At 43.5% G+C, this 26,002-nt stretch overlaps 1 protein-coding gene across 1 annotated transcript in view; it reads left to right on the forward strand.

The window, feature by feature from the left end:
* Nucleotides 1–26,002, forward strand: part of LOC137355641 (patatin-like phospholipase domain-containing protein 6) — a 168,013-nt gene that overhangs the window by 108,074 nt on the left and 33,937 nt on the right. The window contains 5 exon segments of the mRNA XM_068021016.1: nt 1,662–1,716; nt 2,966–2,983; nt 2,985–3,086; nt 4,137–4,206; nt 24,031–24,147. Coding sequence (XP_067877117.1) covers nt 1,662–1,716; nt 2,966–2,983; nt 2,985–3,086; nt 4,137–4,206; nt 24,031–24,147 — 362 coding nt within the window.

Here is a 26,002-nt window from a genome sequence, read left to right on the forward strand (position 1 = left end):
TGTCCTCTTGATCTCGATCTCGCAGCCCGTTGGAAACAGTCTGTCTCACTCCTTATAATTTTAACATTTCTGTGAAATTACCCATGTTCTAATGAAAGGAGCCTCAAATTTTGAGGTTGATCTTTGCATTTCTGAATGTCAGGCAGCATTCTGGTGAATCCCACCTTCTCCATTGCCTCAACATTCTTCCCGCAGTGTTCAAACTGGGGTCTTACTAAGGCCTTGTGTAGATTCATATCAAAGAAAAGAATGAAGTTCGGATTTAAAAAGGCTGAGTTTGCTGACAAACGCAGCAACTAGGTGGCGCAGTACTTGCAAATGCGCAAATTCAATATCACCAGGTTAACTCTCTTTTCCCCCCAGAATTTGAAGGATACTGATCTCGCAGTCAAACATCGCTGCAGTTCATCCCACAACCAGCACCGTCATTGAACACCGGTTGGAATCTTGATCAAGTTATTCTAAGGGTGAGCTGCTGTACTCAGCAGCTGAGGATTCCTCTTTCATTGTAGTTTGCTCATGGCCAAATGAGGGAGTCATTGGAATGACAGCATAAAGAACTCTTGTACAGCAGAGCTGAGCAGAGGACCAAGAATCAGTGTCACAGAGGTAGGGCAGAAAGCCTTGGGAGCTGCAAAAGACATCCACCTGGCCCTGATTCCATGCACCTTCTCCTAAGATGCAAGCTCTTCCCTAAGTATTCACAAGGAACATTCCTACTCCTCACCAAGCCATTCCCCTCTCCATAAAAATCCTTTTAATCAAGTTACTAAATAATAAAAACTTTCTCCAGTAAATAGAACAAGACCATCGCCCTCCTCTGATCCCCAACACTCCTGCTCCTTTATATGTTATAAAGCTTTTGAAATGATGACCAGCACTGGTCCTTCATTAGACGTGTGTATGTGTGCTGATTGTCTCTACTGTGCTGTCTGTTCACACAGTACCCTCCAAAGCCAATTGCTGGAGAGCTTGGAATACAACTCCAGTTGCTGCTGTCAACCCTCCTGTAATATGACAGCACTCATTGACATATGTCCCATTTTACCTGAGGAGGGTACTAGCACAGTATAAGCCACAACTTTCTGCTGGCTGTAATTAATAACATCACTCTCCATATCTCATATTCTTTGTTCACTGAACCAGAAAATTCACATGCCTTTATGTCTTTTATGCAGCTTCCCCTGTGCCTGCCTCTCCAAGCTTGTCTCAGTCTCTATGGTCCCAGAAGTGCCCATACTTCCTCCATGGAGCCCAAAGAGAGGTCCGGCAATCTGCTCTCGATCTCTGAGAGCTGCACTGATTGCCTCGGCAGATGAGCTTTAGATGTTTCACGACCATAGTGTGACATGGAGGCGGAGAAATGCTGAGCCTTGTACCACAACATGTGAACCTGGCAATCACAATGAATTCTTAATCTACCAGTGCAGTGTTCATGTGACAATCATCAATCTTTCCTTCCAGTAGACACAATAACTTGATTATTTGCAAACATGCGTCTGTGAGGAAACTCTTCTGCCTTTTTTCATTTCTCTGGCTCCAGCCTGGATTGCACAGTGAGTCACAGGAGTGGCATTCTATCTTCACAACTTGGACTTGAATGCAGCTCAAACTAGCTCAGTCACCTCTCTCTTAACCTGTTAATGTGAAATGTTAAACAGGAGATCCTGGGTTGATATTCCAGCAGAGCCTCCAAGGGGAGGCAGTGGTATAGTGGTAATGTCACGAGACTAGTAATCTAGAGCCCAGGCTAATGCTCTGGGTACATAGGTTCGAATCCCACCACAGCAGATGGTGAAATTTGAATTCAGTCACTAAATCTGGGATGATAAAAAAGCTAGTCTAATGGCGGCCATTAACAAGTGTTGTAAAAAACCCATATGGTTTACTAATGTCCCTTTAGGGAATGAGATCTGCCGTCCTTACCTGGTCCGGCTGACATCATGTGACTCCAGACCCACGCCCTCTGAAATGGCCCAGCAAGCCATTCAGTTCAAGGGAAATTGGGGGGTGGGCGATAAATGCTGGCCTAGCCAGTGACGCCCACATCCCACAAAACAAATAAAAAGAGCCCTGAATTTTAGAGGTTATTTTATGAATTTGAGGGTACTGCATCTGACACCCATCTACTTCTGAAACAGGATTTCTTCAGATTGCCATAATTCCTTTTGTAAAGAATCGATTGAAATGGTGTGTAGAACATTCTACTCATGATCACAGACTGTAGATATGTTTTGCCTTGTTATAGAATATTAAAGGAAAAGAGGCCCATTTAAAGGTGAAAGTACCTGGAGTGTCATCGTTAATGGCTACCCCCACCCTGGTAAAGGAGCTGAACTGCCAGAGTTGAAGCACACAGTTAAAGAAAGAAAGACTTGCATTTCCATAGTGCCTTTCACGATCTTAAGACGATCCAAAGCACTTCACAGCCTATTAAGTACCTCTTGAAATGCAGGCAATTTGCGCTAAGCGAGCTCCCCACAAACAGCCGTGTGATAACGACTAGATCATCTGTTTTATCATTTTCGTTGAAGAGTATTGGCCAGGGCACCGGGGAGAACGCTGTTGCTCTTCTTCGAAATAGTACCATGGATCTTTTGTATCCACCTGAGAGAGCTGGCAGGGCCTCCGTTTAGCATCTCGATCTGAAAGATGATACCTCTGCCAGGGCAGCACTCCCTCAGTACTGCATTGGGAATGTTAACATAGATTATAGGCTCAGTTGCTGTAGTGGAACCTGAACCCATGTCTGATGTGGGCGAGAGTGCTACCCTCTGAGCTTCAGTTGGCATCCAGCATAAGGATAGTACGAAAAGGAAAAGGCCATTGGCCCCAACAAACACACCATATTCCTCTTTGTATATTCACCAATAGATACTTATCCAGGGTGAGGAAAGAGTTTACGTTTAAACCAGGGGTTTCAAGGATACAACTGAGAACATTGACACCTTCCTGTCTTCCGTAGGCCATGAACTCTGTCTTCAAAAACCGTGTTAGACCTGACCTACCCCATCATCACCTCTATGCTGTCGGGTTCTGCCTTTAACACGACCATTGCTGATGTCTTTGAGGACAAACAAATTGAGGTAAGCTTTTAAAACAAAACTCCTGGAACCAAACAGTAGCTCCCCTTGGTCAGCGCATTTGGCAGGGAGCATTGTGCTTTCACATAAACCTTTTTGGAGTCAAGCTCACGTGGTTTGTTAATGGCTACAGGACAGTGAGCCCAGTCTTAAATAGATGAGCCAGTTCTGGGCAGACTGCTCTGTTTAGAGCTGATCAGCTATCCCTGCTGATTCCATTAAAGAGACCTGCATTGTTGGAGCTGCACCTTGACCTTTGCAAACCACTCAAGATATTGAATGCCTATTAGGGCTGGCCTTTACTCACCGAGAAGAAGCTACTTTAGCAACTGTTGCCTTTGGCTCCACTTTGATGAATTGTGGTACAAATTCATTAGCACAACAGCATCTGTGTAATTATGTGTGAGAGCCAGGCTGTGTGTTATAAAATCTGCTTAATATTCCAATGTCTACGTTAAACACCTGCTTCCTTAAATCAACAAGTTAGGGGCATACAGATTGTGATTAACATCATCTGTAATTCATGTAGCAGCACTTTGTTGCTGTATTCAGAATGGTAATTAACTAGTACTCATTGTGTTGAACAACACAATATATGTACCTAGAATCGTCAAATTGTATAGCAGGCAGAAGGCCATTCGGCCCCATTGTGCATGTGCCAGCTGTTTGAATAAGTTATGCAATTCCACTTCCCTGCACTTTCCCCTCAGCCCTGCAATTTTCTCTCCCTTCAAGTATTTATCTGATTCTGTTTTTGAAAGTAACTAGTAAATCTGTTTCCAACAGCCTTTAATAGTACATCACAACTCGCTGCGTTTAAAAAAAAAAAATACTCATCTCCCCTGTGGATCTTTGCCAACCTGCATTCCACAATCCCATTGTATAGTGAACTGGGGCACTAACTCTCCACTCCCATCTCCTACAGCTAGGCTCTGAACTCTGAGTGAAGCAAGCATCTCTAATGAGCAGTATTTGTTACTAGGGGAGTCCTGCTATCAAAGGTTTTCAAAGATCATGACTCTTCTCCTCACCACACCCACCCTTACCCCTCAGGACCTATGGATCCCATATTTCAACGTGACAACTGATATCACCTCGTCGGCAATGCGAGTGAACAAAGACGGTAAGAACATCCATGTTTGTCGTGGGTCTGTCTTGTTCTGTGTGTTTATGATTTACATCCTGTCTGAGTACTCTGCCTTTTGCCAGCAAGATCCTTGTGGCCGCTTATATCGCCGTCCTAGTAGGGAGTTATTTTTCTCCTTCCATGAATTGAAAAGTCAGTTAGCAAAATAGTTTGAGTGCTTTAAATCCTTTAGTGGATTGAAGGAAGGTTTCAGCAACACAGTGGAAGAAATTCTATTGTGTGGGTTACTCTGTGCTTTGTAAAGCATCTGAAGATCTACATTGTATTTTCCAACCTGCACATTGCACACTCATTTTGGATCTATGAAGGAAAGCTGCAAGGGACACCTGACGTGGGGTTAGTTTCCACATGGCTAAGAGAAACTATAAATACAACACTGCAGTAAATCCTAACAAAGTACCAGAGGGAGCTTAGTGTCCCACAATTACAGTTTTTGCTGTATTTTTTTTTACTATTTTAACTAAAATTTCCACGTTTCCAAAAAGTGAACCATGAAGCTATTGGATTATCATTAAAAATCCAACTGGTTGGCTTCAGGGAAGGAAACCTATCCTGTCTGGGCCTGTATGTGACTCCAGTCCCATACAATCATGGTTGATTCCCAACTAACCTCTGAAGTGGCCTCGCAAGGCCACTGTGTTCAGGGTAACGGGGATGGACAATAAATTAGTGTGATATCTAAACTGTGGACACAGTGGACTGTTTTTGCCGGCACAAAAGGAACAATTAGAGTTGAGGTGAGATCTTCTACTGTGACATAAAAACATGCTAAAATGTTCCATTGTAACTATCTGCAGCTAGGGGAACATATATGGAGGCCTCCAGCCTTGCCAACAATGCCCATAGTCCTGAGAATTAATTTTTAAAAGTCTGTCGGCAATTGTTTTTAATTGATGATCCCCATAATAATTTCTAGAGAATTTCAAATCTTGAATATGTTTTTGTTTTCGCTGTTTAAGTTTTACTTGTTCTCAGGATTTGTTCAGCTGATGGTGGAGGGTACAGCCTGGGCTATTAATCTCACATTGTGGGGATGTGGATGACAGGAGGCATTTCTCGCCAATCCCTGTTTACCCTGAGAGGGCCTGATCTTTGAACCACAGCAGTCCTTGCTGTCATGATGCCCCCACAGTGTGAGGTAGGGTGTTCCAGGATATTGAGTCAGTAACGATGAGCTAAAAGTGATACAGTGATGGCGGTCCTGTGATATTGCTGCTCTTGAGAAGAAGGCTCTGTCCCCTTTGTATATTGGACTGAAGGGCTGCACTTGTATATGAGGTTGCTGTGTGTTTGGGGGAAATGAATGGAAGAGGAGAAAAATCTCTGGGCAATCCATTCATGATTTTTCTTACAGTATTATTAGAGTCCCAGAGCTGTGAGTTACAGTTGCGGTAAGCTTGCTGTTATCCTGTGAAAATGTTTAAACAAAAAAAAGAGGAAACAGGATAGGTAAAATATATAAAAGCAGAATACTGCGGATGCTGGAAATCTGAAATAAAAACAAGAAATGCTGGAAATACTCAGCAAGTCTGACAGCATCTGTGGAGAGAGAAGCAGAGTTAACGTTTCAGGTCAGTGACCCTTCTTCAGAACTAGCAAATATTAGAAATGTGAAAGGTTATAAGCAAGTAAAGTGGGGGTGGGGCAAGAGATAACAAAGGAGAAGGTGTAGATAGGACAAGGTCACAGAATAGCTGACTTTTACATGGTCCATCTCTGACACTTCCCTTCCTCGACTTATCTGTCTCCATCTCTGGGGATAGGCTGTCTACTAATCATTATAAGCCCACCGACTCTCAGCTATCTCGACTACACTTCTTCACACCCTGCCTCCTGTAAGGACTCCATTCTATTCTCTCAGTTTCTCCGTCTCCGATGCATCTGCTCTGATGATGCTACCTTCCATATTTCTGTTCTGTCTTCCTTTTTCCTCAACCGAGAATTCCCCCCACTGTGGTTGACAGGGCCCTCAACCGTGTCCGGCCTATTTCCCGCACCTCTACCCTCACCCCTTCCCCTCCCTCCCAGAACCGTGACAGGGTTCCCCTTGTCCTCACTTTCCACCCCATCAGCCTCCAAATCCAAAGGATCATCCTCCACCATTTCCGCCACCTCCAACGTGATGCCACTACCAAACGCATCTTCCTCTCCCTTCCCCTGTCAACATTCCGAAGGGATCGTTCACTCCGCGACACCCTGGTCCACTCCTCCATTACCCCCACCACCTCGCCCCTTCCCACGGCACCTTCCCCTGCAATCGCAGGAGGTGTAATACTTTCCCATTTACCTCCTCTCTCCTCACTGTCCCCGGCCCCAAACACTCCTTTCAGGTGAAGCAGTGATTTACTTGTACTTTCAATTTAGTATACTGTATTTGCTGCTCACAATGTGGTCTCTACACTGGGGAGACCAAACACAGACTGGGTGACCGCTTTGCGGAACACCTCCACTCAGTCCGCAAGCATTAACCCGAGCTTCCGGTTGCTTGCCATTCCAACACTCCCCCCTGCTCTCATGCTCACATCTCTGTCCTGGGATTGCTGCAGTGTTCCAGTGAACATCAACGCAAACTTGAGGAACAGCATCTCATTTACTGATTAGGCCCGCTACAGCCTGCCTGACTGAACATTGAGTTCAATAATTTCAGAGCATGACGGGGCCCCCCATTTTACTTTTATTTTAAGTTATTTTTTTATTTTTTATATATTTTTTGTGTTTATTTTATTTTATCTTAGTTTGTTCAGTTTGCTTACCCACTTTTTTTTCATGTTTGTACTTGCGGCAGTTCAGTTTTTAGTCCATTAACACCCTATCTGTACTAATGCTTTGTCTTTCAACACACCATTAACATATTGTTTGCCTTTGCTCCATGACCTTCTGGTCGGTTATGCTGTGTGACCTTGTCCAATCTATACCTCTTTTGATATCTCTTGCCCCACCCCCAGTTTACTTGCTAATATCTGCTAGTTCTGAAGAAGGGTCACTGACCTGAAACGTTAACTCTGCTTCTCTCTCCACAGATGCTGCCAGACCTGCTGAGTATTTCCAGCATTTCTTGTTTTTATTTTAGGCAAAATATATGTAGTTTTAAAGTATTGAGCCTGGACATCAGAGCCCTTTACCTGTAATAATTTTAAGTTGGGATTCACTGTAAGCAAGGTGTTGTGTAAGTTTCAATACAGTTTACTGCAGTAATTCTCCCCAAGTGACCAATCAGAAAATGACTGATCCTATCACCAGTTTCTATCCAACATTTTGCATTTTTGGATTACAAACCATTATTTTACAAACCAGATATTGCAGTCAAACAAAACTGTTATAGTTGGCAAGGCTGGAGGCTGCATATGTGTTCCCCTAGCTGCAGATAGTTACAATTGAGCACTTTAGCATGTTTATATGTTACAGTAGAAGATCTCACCTCAACTCTAATTGCTCCTTTGTGACGACAAAACACACTGTGTCCACAGTTGAGGTATCACCCTAATTATACTCTCAATGCCCATTGGGTGAAATGGCTTGGCAGAGGCACAGTAGTCAGGACAGGGATTTAGGTCAGTATTTGCATTTTGATGTAATAGAAGATCACCTCTTGAGTGGTGCACCTTTAACCATTAATTTACTAAATCCACCTTGCAGCAATGTGATTGTGTTGCTGTGGCCAAACCCTGTGCAAGTGATCCTGCTGATGCTGTCACGTTACAATATGGAGAAATAGAGCAGCCCCCAAGGTGGGAGTTCAGCTGGTTGCAAATTAAACCTTGAGAATTAATTCTTTCCGGGGTGAGAATTTGTGAGGTTAAATGCGTGCAGGCTTTATACCGTCACAGAATCAGCTGGGCTGTGTTCCTCGTATCTGCGGGAGTGATGCGCGCTGGCAGGGAGGTGCAATAAGTTTGTTTCCTTTAAGCCTGTTGTGGGTTATTTGGACTTTCTCACAAATTGTATTCAATTATTTTGACCAGTCTTATAAAAATTCCAATTCTGTTTCGCAGCTTTGTGTCTAGCAATGTACATCTGCTTTAGATTGATCAGTATATGAGTATCAGCATTTGCGGGATCACTGGTTTAGAAGAGGCTTGCATGATCATTGCTATCTTTAAAGTGGAACACTCATGTTTATCATATTTTCTTTTTGTTTTTCCAATATTTGCTTTTCCAAAGAATGTATGAAAGAAACATTTAGATGGGCTGAATGGCCTTGCCTCTCTGTGCTTAGTGAATCCTAGCCCGAGTAATGCCTGCTGTGCTCTGCAGGACCCACGGACATTAGTTTGTGTGGGAACTGGCTGCAGTCACTCATGGATGAAAAGATTCCTGGCCATTTAACTGCTGCAGTGGGGGCACCAGATGAGTCTTTATGGGATTCTATCTGCACCCTTTCAATTGGTTTTATAGCCTCTTTACTGAAGACCATCAGAATGTGAGAGAGTATCATTACAGCTTATTGAGAATGTTGCTGCTAACAATGTGCAAAAGTTGTTGGTTCCTTTTCGACAGAAAGGAAAGCATCCTGGACTGTCACGAAGGACTCTTCCTCATCCTGATACCCCCATCTTCAACTCCTGACCCTGTGTCTGGCCTGTCATTTTCGGTCTCTATTTTGGAGAACTGCAGTTGCACCCCCAGCTCCCACACAGACTGACAGGTTTGCCAACATATGGTACATGAGCGTATGCAAAGTGCCCTCTGCTGCAGCCAGTCTCTCTACCTGACATTAGCTAAGCCAGAGAGGCAGGAGACATCAGCTGAATTAAGGATTAATCGCCGTAAAACTTTTATTTAATTTGGGAAGGAGTGATGGTGAGTAAAAGAAGATTCTCAATTTTGGAAAGAAAATCCTTAATAGGTGACTGAAGATTGCATTATTATCTGCAGACTGCCTCAATTCAGATTCTAAAGTTAAAGGAATGTTACTCAGTGTTCCCCTTTATTGATGATGTGGAGTGGTTTTGTCATTAACATCCATTTATTGAACTGAAGCAGATGGAGCCTTAACAGTACAGAAAATCCATTCTGTTCTCTTCAAATTGGATTTGCACACCTGGCTGTTTCTAATTTTTCTTTTTGAAGTTTCTGGGTGATTTTCGAAACTTAATCCTGGGCTTTGTGGAGGAGGTGATGCTGCAGTCCTCCTTTGTTAAAACTCCTATCTGATTCTGTCACTGATACTAAGCTGAGCTGTACTGGGACATTGCTATCCACAACTCCTTGTTCTGCCCTTGAGAGTGAAGGTTGTACTGTGGTGTGTAACGCTCTTATGTGTCCTTACCCCCCTCCTCCTCCCAATGCTTTGGTTTCCTGTCTCATTGTGGTGGCATTGCTTCATAACATTGTCAAAATGAGCACCCAATTCATAACTGCATTTATTAACCCAAAGTTAATCTAAGGGTAACTTTTCACACAACACTGTGTCCCTTTATCTTCCCTCCCCTCCTCCCCATTCCTTTTCTTAAATACTATGTTTAACCCTTTCAGTTTCCACTTTCCTCACATTCAATCAAATGTTTAGCTTTACCTGCCATTTACAGGGTCTGTAAAACTACAGCGGTAAGTATTAGACGAGAAGAATGAATATTCACAGTAAGGTTTTAATTTCCTTTCAGTTAAAAATCAAATGCAGCCCCCCAAATGTAATATGTTTGGGTTGTATTTACTGGGTAGTTAATGGTCTCCCAGTGGTCTCTGCAGCTCAAAGTCCAGGCAGACAGAATTCTGTTCACACTGGTTAGCTTCCACCTATTTTGAGAAAGTGCACACAGGGTGCTCCCTCCCAATAGATGTAAATCAAAGAAGATAGTGTTCCCAATCTCTAAACATTCCATTTCAGGTCCTGTAGGTTTAATGAGTAACCTGGAGGCCCAACTGAATACTTTGTAAGCCAGCACTTTCCCATTGCTCTGGATTTATACTCCGTGCAGTGTTAAATGAACATAGGCTGAGACTATCCCCTCCAGGGAACCTCAGGCCCTGACTCCAAATCTGCATTCCATGTGAAGTGGAAATCACCTTGTGCTGATGAACTTGCGTTGTAAATACCTGCTTAATCTTCTATAGGTTCTAATGCCAAGAATAGAATACCCCATTGCAGCCTCTATAGTGACGACACTGGCACTACAGGTGCAGGGGCTGAATGAATTCATACGTAATCCATCCAATTTAACATGGATTTATTTCACAAAAATCTACTCCACCTCAAAGTTTCCACTGGTTTGCTCCCGCATGAGTAATGATGGCTGAGCTTTGACTCCCTGAGCCACTGCTTCTCCTTACTGCTCATATATAAAAACTCATCCCTTGCCTTTGATGTCGGACTGAACTGTAGTGTTATACATATGTAATTATAATCTATTTCAGATATAATCAGTGAAACAAATCACACCCTGTTAATTTGCAAGATTTATTTAGTAACCCCATTGCTCCACATCAAAATCACTTTAGAAATACTTTCAAATCGATACGTAACATCTCTAATTTAGTATTACTAAAATTCAGAATTGCATTGAGGCAACTGAAGTGACCAAGTATCAGTCAGCCCTTTACGTTATGTTTAACATAGCCAAGTAGAACAGTGTGTACTGCAAGTATTTTAGCCGCTTCCATTAGTGATCAGTTTTCGATTAAAAAGGTAATGTAATTGTACCAAGGCCCCTGAATGCAATTTTGCTCCAAAGTGAAAACCGACATTAAAATCTGACGACAGGATGGAATGTACGGTGCTTGAGATCTAGCTCCACAGCAACATCATGGAGGGTCTGGATGTACGCAGATGCCGCGCTGCCTTGCAGAACCTTGAGTCCATAGTGGAAAGCCTGTAGCACTAGGGCAAACAGTCTGGCATCAACCCACACTGATTGTTCTGAGGAATCAATGATCGTTTGAGTGCAGAGCTGAATCTCTGGCAGCTCTGGAGGAGAGTCTGGGTTTGTGCATAGCTCCATAACCGCTGTGGTGTGGAATTGGAGTGAGCACAGACCAGGTTCTACACAGCATGGGCAAAGTGTTGGGACGTTGCTAAGGAGCCAGAGTGCACATATACTTTCAAAATGCCACATCAATAGAGTATCAGTGCAGCCCACCAATTAGCAGCTGTGACTGATTAGCAACGTTGCCAACTGGTCTGTGGAATTCCTGTTAGAGACTAGTTGTGAACATTGGAGATTGCAAGGGTCTGAAGTGAGAGAAACTAGCCGGTTCCAATTTATTTACAGCTTTGGCAGCCATTGCGCTTCTGATCCACACAGTGGCTTTATTTCTGGTGTAAGAGTTGGCTTCACATATTTCCAAATTGAGCTTACTCTGCACTGAGGGAGTGCTACACTGTCAGAGGTGCCATATTTTGGTTGAGATATTAAACTGATGACCCATCTATCCCTCAGGTGGATGTAAAGATTGTCCTGGTATACTGTCCAACATTTGCAACCTTATTCTTTCTCACTTGGCAGTACTTTTTGTATTAGTTACTTTGTCAATTCCATGAACTGCTTTGCCCTTGCTGGGATGAGGGCATGCTCGATGCCAATATCATCACCCTCTGTAAGAACAAGGGTGACCGCGGTGACTGCAACAACTATCGTGGAATCTCCCTGCTCAGTACAGTGGGGAAAGCCTTCGCTCGAGTCGTTTTAAACAGACTCCAGAAGCTGGCTGAGCGTGTCTACCCTGAGGCACAGTGCGGCTTTCGAGCAGAGAGATCTACCATTGACCTGCTGTTCTCCCTTCGCCAGTGACAGGAGAAATGCCGTGAACAACGGATGCTCCTCTACGTTGCCTTCATAGATCTAACCAAAGCCTTTGACCTCATCAGTAGACGTGGTCTCTTCAGACTACTAGCAAAGATTGGATGTCCACCAAAGCTACTAAGTATCATCACCTCGTTCCATGACAATATGAAAGGCACAATTCAGCATGGTGGCGCCTCATCAGACTCCTATCCTGAGTGGCGTGAAACAGGGCTGTGTTCTCGCACCTACACTGTTTAGGATCTTCTCCCTGCTGCTCTCATGCGTTTAAGTCATCAGAAGAAGGAATTTTCCTCCACACAAGATCAGATGGCAGGTTGTTCAACCTTGCCCGTCTAAGAGCGAAGACCAAAGTACGGAAAGTCCTCATCAGGGAACTCCTCTTTGCTGACGATGCTGCATGAACATCCCACACAGAAGAGTGTCTGAAGAGACTCATCAACGGGCTTGTGGCTGCCTGCAACGAATTTGGCCTAACCATCAGTTTCAAGAAAATGAACATCATGGGACAGGACGTCAGAAATGCTCCATCGATCAATATCAGCGACCACACTCTGGAAGTGGTTCAAGAGTTCACCTACCTAGGCTCAACCATTACCAGCAACCTGTCTCTCGATGCAGAAATCAACAAGCGCGTGGGAAAGACGTCTGATGCTATGTCCAAACTGGCCAAGAGGCTATGGGAAAATGGCGCACTGATACAGAACACAAAAGTCCGAGTGTTTCAAACCTGTGTCCTCAATACCTTGCTCCAGGGCAGCGAGGCCTGGATAACGCATGTCAGCCAAGAACGACATCTCAACGTATTCCATCTTCGCTGTCTCCGGAGAATCCTAGCCATCAGGTGGCAGGACCATATCTCCAATGCAGAAGTCTTCAAGGCAGGCAACATCCCCAACGTGTATGCCCTACTGAACCAGGGGCGCTTGAGATGGCTTGGCCATTTGAGTCACATGGAAGATGGCAGGATCCCCAAGGATGTATTGTACAGCGAGCTCGTCACTGGTATCAGACCCACCGGCCATCCATGTCTCCACTTTAAAGACGTTTGCAAACATGACACGAAGTCTTGCGACGTTGACCACAAATCATGGGAGCCAGTGATCGCCAGAGCTGGTGGACAGCTATAAAGGCGGGACTGAAGAGAGGCGAGTCAAAGAGACTCAGCAGTTGGCAGGAAAAGAGACAGCAGTGCAAGGAGAGAGCCAACTGTGTAACAGCCACGACAACCAACTTTACCTGCAACGCCTGTGGAAGAGTCTGTCACTCTAGAATTGGCCTTTATAGCCACTCCAGGCGCTGCTCCACAAACCACTGACCACCTCTAGGCGCTTACCCCTGGTCTCTCGAGACAAGGAGGCCAAAGAAGTAAGAACTTTGTCAACTTTGCTCAGTTGATAATACCAAAGGTTATCAATCCATTCAAGCCTCAGTCCAGAGAGTTGGGCATATAATCTAGGCTGACGCTGCAGCATAGATCTGAGGGAGTGCTGCACTATCGGAAGTACTATCTTTGGGTTAAGCCAAGGACCCATCTGTTTTAGTAGATGCAAGATAGCCCAAAGCCGCTTTTGCCAAGTGGAAGTTGTCACCCTGTTCTCAACCAACACTGCCAAAAGCCGATTAACTGGTCATTCATCTTAGTGTTGTTTTTGGAATTTTGCCTGGGTACAAATTGGCTATTGTATTTATGTACAAAAAAAAACACTTTGAAAATAATTCATTGGCTGCAAAGCATTTTGGGGTCACCTGAGGACACGTGCTAAATCAATTCCAGTCATCTTTCTCATAGTAGCTTGCTGGCCAGCCGTTTGAGACCAGTTTAACTATCCATGCCTGCCACTTCTTTCAAACATGCAATGACAGGAAAAGAGCCTGTCCCATATTATCTTGGTGCAGCGTAATGCCATGAATCCTCCCTATGATCTCCCCCCTTCCCCTCCCACTTCCCTTGCCCCCATCAGCCAGACACGCAACCTCCTGAGAGAGGCAGAATAAGGTTTTTTTTTTATCTTCTGTTGGAAAAAAAAATCTCAGAAATTCCTGTCCGAGCTCCGAAGGCATAAGGTTCCAGGTTCCACATTGCCAGATACCTTGCTTACCTTTAGTACGCTATGATGATGGCCACGGTTCGGACTTGTCCAGTTCCCCTTTGAACATGCAACGAATTGGCATTCACTGCACAAATTTGTGACTTGTTCCAAGGTTCAATGATGGTCAAAATAAAAACCACTTCATATAAAATACACTTTATATGCTTGTCCCTTCACTCCCCCCCCCCCACCCCAATATCTCTAACTTAAAATAGCCCATCCACGTGAACTGAATCTAATCCTTTCATTGTTTTAAATACTTCTCATAATCAATGATTTTCTAGCATGAACTAGCTCCAGCTCGCAAAGCCTACTTGCTGAACCTGCATACTAACCTTTTGCGATTCATGCATGAGGGCACCCAGATCCCTCTGCATCTCGGAGCTTTGCCATCTCTCATCATTTAGATAATATGCTTTTTTATTCTTCCTGCCAAAATGGACAATTTCACATTTTCCCACATTATACTCCATTTGCCATATCTTTGCCAACTCACTTAACCTATCTGTATCCCTTTGTAGCCCCCTTATGTCCTCTTTACAACTTAATTTCCTACCTATCTTTGTGTCATCAGCAAATTTAGCAACCATACCTTCGGTCCCTTCATCCAAGTCATTTGTATAAATTGTAAAAAGTTAAGGCCCCAGCACAGATCCCTGTAGCACACCACTCCTTGCATCTTGCCAACCAGAAAATGACCCATTTATGACTACACTCTGTTTCCTGTTAGCTAGCCAATCTTCTATCCATGACGATGTGTTGCCCCCTACACCATGAGCTTTTATTTTCCATAATAACCTTTGATGTGGCACCTTATCAAATGCCTTCTGGAAATCTGAGTACAGTACGTCCGCCGGTTCCCCTTTATCCACAGCACATGTTACTACTTCAAAGAACTCCAATAAACTGGCTAAATGTGATTTCCCTTTCACAAAACCATGTTGACTCTGCCTGATTACCTTGAACTTTCCTAAATGCCCTGCTATAATATCTTTAATAGCTTCTAACATTTTCCCTAAGACAGATGTTACGTTAACTGGCCTGAGTTTACTGCTTTCTGTCCCTCTTTTTGAATAAAGGAGTTGCATCCGCTATTCTCCAATCTAATGAAACCATCCCCGAATCAGATGTTGAAAATCAAAACAGCATATTCATAGTTTCTGTGCCCAGAAAATGCAGACCTGCAATTGCATTGACACATTGTGTGTAAGCAGCAAACTGGTTCTGTGTTCAATTGGAGGAGCTGGCAACTCCAGTCTTGACCTGGTCTGCTTTGAATGGAGTATTTGGTGTCTTAGGGCTGGAGTTTTTTTTTTATTCATTCAGGGGATGTGAGCATTGCTGACAAGGCCAGCATTTATTTCCCATCCCTAATTGCCTTTGATAAGGTCATGATGAGCTGCCTTATTGAACCACTAGTCTGTGTGGTGAAGATGTTCCCACAGTGCAATTAGGTGGGGAATTCCAGGATTTTGACCAAGTGACGATGAAGGAACGCCAATATATTTCCAAGTTGGAATGATTTGTAACTTGGAGAACTTGGAGCTAGTGGTGGTCTCATGTGCCTGCTGCCCATGTCTTTCTAGATGGTAGAGATTGTAGGTTTGGAAGTTGCTGACAGAGTTGCTGCAGTGTATGTTGTAGTGGTGCGCACTGCAGCCACATTGTGCCAGTGGTGGTGGAAGTGAATGTTTAAGGTGGTAGATGGGGTACAAATCAAGCTGGCTGCTTTGTCCTAGATGGTCTAGAGTTTCTTCTGTTTTTTAGAGCTATACCATTCAAGACAAGTGGGGAGTATTCCATCATACTCCTGACTTACGCCTTGTACGGGTGACCAAAAAGCTCTGATAAATCAGATGAGATATTCGCTGCAGAATACCCAGCCTCTGACTTGCTGTTGTAGCCACAGGATTTATTTATGGCTAGTTCCGTTGAGTTTCTGGTCAATGCTGACCTCGCAGGATGTTGACAGTGGGAGATTCAACAATGATAAGCCATTAAATGTCATGGGGAGGTGGTTAGACTCTCTCTTATTGGAGATGGTCATTGCCTAGTACTTGTGTGGTGCAAATGTTATTTACCACTTTGCAGCCTAAGCCTTAATGTTGTCCAGCTCTTGCTGCATGTGGGCACGGACTGCTTCATTATCTGAAGAATTGTGAATGGAACTGATATTGCCCCCACATTGCTTCTGCCTGCTTCCCCAAACCTCAACCATTGTTGGGTAGGGTCTTCATGTGTGCCTGGCGGAATCACTGCCAGTGGCCCCCAGCAACAAAATCAAGGCAGTCCTGCAGTACCAAAGAGACCATAGGGTAAAGCCTGGCTACCCGACCCGAAGCCGACTGGACCCGACTGCATGGGTCTGGTCGAACTTCCGAGTCCAGCGGTCGGGTCATGTGCTGCTTCCGGGAAGTCACGGGATCAGGCTGACCCATGATTCCCCACAACTCCAGCTGCAGGAATAGCCTGCTGTCGAAACAGAAGAAGAATATTTGTGTCGGGTCGGGTGCAAAAAAAAAATTAAAGGACTCAGGCCCTGGTCGGGTTGGACCTGGGTTGGGTGTTAATTTTATACCCAAGCCAGGCTTTATCATAGGGGCCCAAAAACTGGATCAACTCATTGATCGAATGCCTCAGCCAAGACCAAGGGCTTCAAGCAAGCGATTGGAATGAGAGGGCAGCTTTCTCTTTCTCCGTCAAATTACGGTATTTGGATCCATTCTACCGACATGGTTCGAGTGGCCTTCCCAGTTCCCAGGCAGTGACAAGTGTGGACGAGTGGGAGTTTGGGGGAGAATCCAGTTCTCCCCCCCCCCCCAAAAAAAAACCTGGTTTTTCATGAAGCAGGCAGTGCAGGAGTGGCTGGGAGAGGAAGGAAGGGATATTCAGCTTGGGGTATGGAGAAAGCAGTAAGCCTCAATGCCCAGTTTCACCTTGGTTTCCACTGCTATCCTTGAAACCCTGTCTGGAGATTGAGTTCAGCAGAGTTTGGACTGAATTGGGATCCAAGTTGCAAAGGCCAGGGTGCTACCCATTGCATTCTGTAACAGCCAGCTTCAAGTATTCTTTAACCTAGAAAATCAGGTGATGTTGTCCAACGAACTCCAAGAAGTTAAATACCCTCAGGGTCCTTCCACACAGCAGAAAGGTTCAACTTGAATTTGCTGTTATTCCATCTAACGTTTGCTACTGATACCTATCCAGCTGTGAGAGATCAGAGCAGTGAAACTCGTTCTGGTTTGTTGGTGTCTCCAGTCCTTCATAATCTACTGTGTGGAATTGCAAGGAGACATTTAGATACAGTTGGATTACTCAATACTCTGCTTTTCTTTAGAGCTTCTCACGATCATTGGAGCTATTTCCAAACATCTTTGGAGCATTCAACATCGAATTAACAATCTGGCAGATCCTGAAGCTGGTCCTGAATCCAGGACCCCTGGAACAAAAGTACATATGTCCCCTTTAAGTGTTGCATATTCAAGTGTAAAGGCAACATAGAAGTAGAAGGAGCTTTGTGAAAAGTACTTAAAAGTTAAAGTTGTTAATCCAGAAACAATTTGTGTTGAAGGCTTGAATCCTCTAAACTCAGGTTAGAAACAAGTAAACAAACATAAACCAGACTAAAGTAAGGAAGATGTGAAAAGTTAGTTTGACCTGACAGTGACAACTGGACTGTCTACTCTGATATCACTTTGAAGACCCGAGTCTATTAAGTAAAATGCGACAATGAGCATAATATATTAGAAATAAAATTAGTTAAATGGCACCTACCTCACCCTTTTTCAGCCCACTATAGCTACACTATGCAGGTGAGTTTGTCTGGCACCTACATTTGTTTTTATTTCAGTTGCATATTTACTGTAGCGCATTCATTTAGAACTCAGACAACCACGGCCATCTTTGTAAATGACAGGTGAAAACTAACCATTTGTACAAAGTTCACAGACTGCCAGGTCCGATAGTAGATCTGCATTTTATCCACTTAGCCCTTGAAGTTATGAAGATGTAACTTCTGACATTTGAATGCAGGTTATTTTAAATCCACGTACCCTGTTAAAAATGTGATCTTGTGTCAGGTTTGTGGTGATCTGGCCCTGTGATTGGTTTTCCAGTATTGAGTCAATTGGCCAACCAAAAACCCAACTATGTGACTGTGTTGAGTTTTGAAAGAGCTGTTTCTCTCTCCGTCTGTCACCAGTTTAGCTGTTACAGGAAATGAGGGGTCTGAGTGTCAAAATTGTTTTCTTTTTCTCAAAGAATAATCCTTGGTGAAGCGCTGTTGCTAAACAGTGCTGGTGTTTTTAAAAAAAAGTCCCCCTTTATATTAACTTACAAGGGTATTCTGATGAAATATTGCATCTCCGTGTCTAAACTTTCTGCACCCTCTCTTGCCTTTTTGTATGTATATGTACGAAATGATCATTATATATCTGACATTTAACGGATGTGTCTGCTTCTGATAACTGATACTTGCTGAATCCTAATGTGAATCCCTTTTAGAAATTTATCCGGTCTTGTGCGCACCATTTCTCACTTTACCACAGCCACACTGCCCTTTATCCAGGAGGGCACTGGTTGAATCATGGGTATCAGCGGCAGCGGCAAGCTGGCTCATCTATGAGCTTCACTGACAACTTTCTGTCTTGCATTTGCTGCTGGATTTTGGTCACTGCTAATGCCCACCACTGCTCCATCTAGTGACTAGAGGCCAAAACCCAACTGAGCTCAGCTACATTACATGAACTCATTGCTTTTGAATGTGTTGAGCTGGGTATTGGAGCAGTGAGAGGTCACTAAGTGTGAATTGTGTACACAGCTGCTCAGGCTGTTGATAAGTTGCTGATCGGGAGCTTTCAGAACCAACTGTAGGCGCACGAATTTTGTTTATCAAAGACATTTAAAGTTTTGCATCTTCCAAAATTGTTCCATTAAATCAGTTGCACATCCTTCAAATAACTCCTTAAGAGAACCAAGAAAAGCTTTCCCTCTAAGCCTGCGGAACAGCTGGACTCAGCCCAAGCAGTGAAACAGAAACCAATCTTGCTCTATTGGTCAACCTGAGTCAGGAAGTGAATGAATGCCCAATCCATGCATTGTATTAAATGGAAAGGAGAACTAACAGGCAGTATAACCAGTCCCCAAGTAGTAATAGCAATTTTTAATTTTGCACGTGACGCTAGTTGGAAATAGAGCTGACCCTTCACCCGTTTCTCATTGACCCATTGCCGGTAAGATACAAATCATTTTGCATAATTACTGTAGCCTTAAAATAAGCTAGTATTGAAACAACAACTTACATTTATATAGCGCCTTTAACGTAATAAAACATCCCAAGGCACTTTACAATAGTTTTCTAAAACAGAGTATGACACTGAGCCACATAGGAGATGTTCGATCAGATGACCAAAAGTTTGGCCAAAGAAGCAGGTTTTAAGGATTGTCTTACAAGAAGAAAGGGAGCTGGAGAGGGAGGGTATTCCAGACCTTGGGGCCTAGGCAACTGAACGAATGGCCACCAATGGTAAAGTGATAAAAATCAGGGATGCACAGAGGCCAGAATTAGAGGCGTGCAGAGATCTTAGAGGGTTGTGGGGCTGGAGGAGATTAGAAGTGAGGCCATGGAGGGATTTGAAAACAACAATGAGAATTTTAAAATCAAGATGTTGTTTGACCGGGAGCCAATGTAGGTCAATAAGCATAGAGGTGATAGGGGAAGGGGAATTGGTGCGAGTTAAGACACCGGCAGCAGAGTTTTGAATTACCTCAAGTTTACAGAGAGTAGAATGTGGGAGATCAGCTAAGAGTGCGCTGGAATGGTGCTCATTTAGAGAAATGTGTTTTTATCTAGAAGGAAACATCTTGCGTTTATATAATGCCTTTCACCACTTCATAACATCCCAAAGTATTTTACACTTCAGCATTGTAATGTGGGGAAAACACAACAGCTCATTTATGCACTTCAAGGTTGCTCAGACAGCAATGAGATAACAACCAATCTATTTTAGTGATAGTTTAGGGATTATTATTGGCCAGGGCACATGCAACACTTATCCAGAATCTTTACTGAAATGAAACATCCAGAGCAGCTTCACCAGAGGAGTGGGTGGGAATTGTTGAGCAGCAACTGACAGAAACGTTGGGGGTAGGGAGCGAAGGAAAGACAAAGGTTGGCTTTCAGGAGGCTTTGACAGTTAGGAAGGAGAATTGCACCAAACAGAGCTCTGCTGACTTGTAGTTCTGAGGGTGAGGTAGAGAGAAGGTTTTACAGTTGAATAAAGGCCTGAGCTGGAACAAGGGGCTCGAGGAGGTTGTCGAATTAGTGTAAAAGGAGGCTATGGAGGGGTTTCTAAACAAGTGCATATAATTTAATATCTACTACTTGTACTTCTCTTCCCCCCCCCCCCCCCACCCCACACACAGGTCTGCTGCTGCCCCCCACTCTTTACCCCCCTCCCTCCCACATGCGCACCTGCCCCTATCCCCAAACGCATGCATTGTTCTCAGGCAAGGAAGGCTAATGCCACAATACTTTATTGATTAGTTTCTCAATCACTTCTGTGAATTGAGTCTTGTATACCCACCATGAATCTCTCCATGCTTGCAGAATGCTGCCACGTCAGGAAGCTCGAAGCATTTTTCTGCCACTGAGAGCTGTTGTAATTTAGGTCTGACAGACTGCTCAAAAAGTGAGAAGAGCTGCTCACAGACAGGAAATCCTTGCTATGTAAACCAGAATGTGTGGTTTATTGTCATGGGATCGTCTGAACAGGAATCACTTCGCCAAAGGCATGGTTTCAATGAAAGCAACGTAGTATAAATTAAACAAAAACAAGAAATGCTGGATTCACTCAGCAGGTCTGGCAGCATCTGTGGAAAGAGAAGCAGAGTTAACGTTTCGGGTCAGTGACCCTTCTTCGGAACTGACAAATATTAGAAAAGTCACAGATTATAAACAAGTGAGGTGGGGGTTGGGCAAGAGATAACAAAGGAGAAGGTGCAGATTGGACCAGGTTCTATATTCAGTATATTCACACCTAATCTGTACTAATGCTTTGTCTTTCAAAACACCATTAACATATTGTTTGCCTTTGCTCCGTGACCTTTTGGTCAGCTATGTGGCCTGGTCCAATCTGCACCTTCTCCTTTGTTATCTCTTGCCCAACCCCCACCTCACTTGTTTATAATCTGTGACTTTTCTAATATTTGTCAGTTCCGAAGAAGGGTCACTGACCCGAAACGTTAACTCTGCTTCTCTTTCCACAGATGCTGCCAGACCTGCTGAGTGAATCCAGCATTTCTTGTTTTTGTTTCAGATTTCCAGCATCCGCAGTATTTTGCTTTTATTTTAGTATAAATTAAAGCTTTGTACATGTATGTTCGATTGATTTGATATCAGTATTATACATTAGCCAGTATTAATACTGAGCAGCAAGGGACCGGTGTACTTTAAAGGACCAATGGAGTGAAGAGTTTAGCTTGAGTGAGAGTTTAGGATTATATAAACACAAAAAATAAATTAATAGTTTAAGTGTGTAGCCAAAGAGAGAAAAAGCAGAATCTCATGGGTAATGAGGGGATGATGGTGATACTAAATTAGGTCTTTGAGTTTTTACTGAAGGGTGTGGTAGGTGAGAATGAAAGGGCACAAGAGGAGGAGGTGGAGCAGTTCAGTGGATTATAGACCAGGAAGTAGTACTAAATTGCATATATCCTGGAATAACGAGAGAAGTCAGAGAGGAACTAGCAGAGGCTCTGACCACAATCTTCCAAACATCCTTGGATATAGAAGTTGTGCCAGAAAATTGGAGGGTTGGCAATGTAACACCTCTGGTCAAAAAGAGAGAAAGGGATAAACCAGGTAACTATAGCTCAGTCAGTTTAACATCAGTAATGGATAAGATTGTAGAGACCATAATATGCAATAAAATTAATACTTGCCTAAAAAGGTAGTACACACAAATTTTGTAAGAGGTAAATCGTGCCTACTAAATGTAGTAGAATTGTTTTAGGAAATAACAGTGTACTCATTATTGGTATGCAATGATTTGCATATGGGTTTTCAAAAGGTGTTTGATAAAGTGCTGTGTGGGAGGCTTGTTGATAAGCAAGATCAAAGGGAGTATCTCAGCATGGATAGCAAGTTAACTAAAGGACAGAAAATAGTAAAAGAATGGAGAAGGGATATAAACAGTGCTATTGCCTGGGGCTTTGTGTAAAGGATATAACATTTACAGATGAGACTGAAATAGAGAAGATGCATTACTGCTGAGGACTGGGAGGATTTATATCTGTGTGAAATCTGATATGGGGAAATGTGGAGGAGTACATTTTGGGAGGAAGAATGAGAGGAAATAAACACCAAAGGTAAAACTTTAAAAGGAAGAAAAGACAGAGTCAAGTATGAAAATCTTAAAAGTGTGGAAGGCAAGTTGAAATTTCCAGGTATGATAAATGGGAGCACAGATTATAAAAGCAAAGAAGGAATGCTAAACCTATGTGTGTGAAGTTAAATTATTGTGCATCGTATTAGGAAGTCTCTTTAGGAAGGGAATGAAGACTGGAAAGGGTACAGAAGAGAAGTGAGAGCCATATGACCACAGATCACAGAAAGCAGTCACTTGATCAATTAAACAGGAAATGGTTAATATTTGGAAAGAAAAAGTGAAGGATTCTTGGGAAAGAGTAGGGGAATGGGGCTTGGTGAGTGTACTGTGAAATTCTGTGCGTTTACTGTCCCACCCACTCACTTGTTCATCTCTCAATAGGATTTTATTTTATTTTGTAAGATTTTAAGACAATAATAGAGAACAGGCCACATGACCGATCAAAATTAGCTCAGCACAACCACTAGGAGATTAAGGGAACAGAATCTAACAAAGAACAGTACAGCACAGGAACAGGCCATTCGACCCTTCAAGCCTGCGCCGATCTTGATGCCTGCCTAAACTAAAACCTTCTGCAGTTCCGGGGACCGTATCCCTCTATTCCCTTCCTATTCATGTATTTGTCAAGATGCCTCTTAAACGTCTCTATGGTACCTGCTTCCACCACCTCCCCTGGCAACAAGTTCCAGGCACTCACCACCCTCTGTGTAAAGAACTTGCCTCGCACATCCCCTCTAAACTTTGCCCCTCTCACCTTAAACCTATGTCCCCTAGTAACTGACTCTTCCACCCTGGGAAAAAGCTTCTGACTATCCACTCTGTCCATGCCGCTCATAACTTTGTAAACCTCTATCATGTCGCCCCACCACCTCCGTCGTTCCAGTGAAAACAATCAGAGTTCATCCAACCTCTCCTCATAGCTAATACCCTCGAGACCAGGCAACATCCTGGTAAATCTCTTCTGTACCCTCTCCAAAGCCTCCACGTCCTTCTGGTAGTATGGCGACCAGAATTGCACACAATATTCTAAGTGTGGCCTAACTAAAGTTCTGTACAGCTGCAGCATGACTTGCCAATTTTTATCTCTTTTCAGTTCCCCGTTGTAGTTCCTTAGCTTCTGCTGTGGCCCCTTTCTGGAATTGTTTCCTCCTTCCAACTCTCCCACCCCCCCCCACCGCCACGACTCATCATACTTGGTTGTGTGTCTTCATTGTAGAAATTAATTTGGCTTTGTCTCCTGCCAAAACACTGCATCATGAAACCCCGCTATTACGTACTGCTGCTTGCTCATTTACTGTCAAAATAAGATCTATCAAAAATACAAATCAGTGTTTCACTCGCCGTTTTAGGCACTTCACTGAATCTATAATCTTCTCAGGGTGACAGAAAAGTTTAGCAGGCTTACAGGGAGCTTTCTACAACATTGTCGCTGTTCTGATTCTTCGGGGAGCTGTCCCATTTGTTCTTGATGCTGCAATCATGCTTTTCCTCTCTGCCCCTGTGTTCCTTATGACTCCTCTTCCCTCCCATGCTGTTCAGCCCTTGCTGTTCGTATTCTTACTCTTCATCTTCATCCAGCAGGCAGCATCTGGCGTTACGTCAGAGCGAGTGCATCTTACGTCCCTTATTTGCCTCCTCTCTGTGACCCCAAGGACGGGCATTTGCTTGTGGATGGCTGCTATGTAAACAATGTCCCAGGTCAGCACTACAATCGCTTCCTATCTACACTGGCCAGGTGGGGACATTGGAAACTTGGGACTTGGAAGGAAATTGAGCATTTGTGTGTTTGAAATCTCTTGTAACATCACTGATATATTACACTTCCTGAAAGTTGTGTGGAAAGTAAATATCAAACACCGGAAACCAACAGTGGTAATTGTTCAATTCAATACTTCATACCAATTACATTTTATAACAGTACTGTATATGCAATTGGCTGAAAATGCATTCCATGTTAAGCAATTGAATGATTCATACTGCCTTATTTCCTTCTGAACCAAGTCTTTCTATGAAGGTTTATTGTCCTCCAGCCCAGGAATAGGCAGGAGGTGGATAAGTCTTATGTGGGGAATCACGTTGCTCATTGGCAGCTGTGCTGTCAAACTCTAAATCTGCACAGCATCAAGGGGGTCACATAGGCTAACACAGGTGCATTGGCCCTGGACTTCTTATCATGCACAGTGGTGAGTTGTCTGCCCACTCTCCAGGTAACTCTTTGACTTTTCCTTATTTTGATTCATGAGAGCAGTGTAATATTATGACTTCAGAATTCACTGTTTGCATTACTCAACTGGCATATAACAACATCCTGTTGGGCTTAAATGGTACTTTCCACCTGAAATGTCAGATAAACATTCCTAAACTGCACTGAGAAATAAACCAGACTCAACATTGCTAGTGTTTTACAGTGGAATCCTCTTCCATGGCATAAGCAGGAATGGGTAAAATTTTTTTTGGCGTATGTTATAGATTATCTCACCATCTGAATCCCTTGTAAGAATCAAATGGCTATTAAATTATGATAGACTCTCATTTTTGTGGGGCGGGAAGCTGTTTTTCTTTAAATGGTAAGTGGTGTTGGCCTCCTTGGAGAAATTAGCTTGGAGCTGGAGTCTGGCAATTTGAGGGAGTTGGATCAGTTTATACAGACATTATAATATAAGATTAAAGTAACAGCTTGCATTTATAAAGGGCCTTCAATACAGTAAATACCTCAGGGCACATGGAGGGTATAGGCACAGAGCATGTGGAGGGGAATTGGGGGAGGTCAAAGTGTTCAGATTGAATCGTGTGGAATTATGATGCCACTTTTGAGTTGCTTGAGAGCAGGCTTCCTGCTATCACTGATATCTTTACATTTAATTAAATTTTGTTGGCTCCACCATCAACACCTACTCCCTTTTTTGGACAGGTGATCAAATGCTTGGCTAAAGAAGTAGGTTTTAAACAGTGTCTTAAAGGAGGAAGGAGAGAGAGAGAGAAGTACAGAGCAGAAAGGTTTAGAGATGACATTCCAGAGCCTCGGCAGCTGAAGGCACAACTGCCAATAGTGGGGCGAGGGAACTAGTGGATCCAGAAGAGGCCGGAATTGGAAGAACTCAGAGATCTTGGAGGGCTGAAGGAAGCTGCAAAGAGAGAAAAATGTTTTTTAAAAGAAAAAATAGTGTAAATGTTTGAAATTATTTTTTAACGGGATATTGGTTGTAGCAGGTGAATTGATTGATATTGGAAATTGCAGGTATGTGGATTCCACTGTAGTTAAACATTATTAATCAACAGTGCTAGCGATTTTTGGCTGTTCCACTAAGTATTATAAAAAGACAAAGCAGCAATTACCAGACGAGTTGGGCTCTAAACATTGCCTCCCCTCTCCAAAATCTGGCATGCAGCAGGCATTGTGCTGCGATAGCTTTGGTGCTGTGCAGGTTTCCATAGGCCTGTGAGTAGAATGCCGTGACCTCCCCTCCTTCACCCCTCTGCACAAAACATGCAACTTGCGCTGAGGAAGTGGGGAAGGGTGGTGGATCGCGCACATCTTTGCTCTTCTAGGCCT

This window comes from Heterodontus francisci, chromosome 43 (assembly GCF_036365525.1).
Source record: "Heterodontus francisci isolate sHetFra1 chromosome 43, sHetFra1.hap1, whole genome shotgun sequence".
In the NCBI taxonomy this organism is placed as follows: Eukaryota; Metazoa; Chordata; class Chondrichthyes; order Heterodontiformes; family Heterodontidae; genus Heterodontus; species Heterodontus francisci.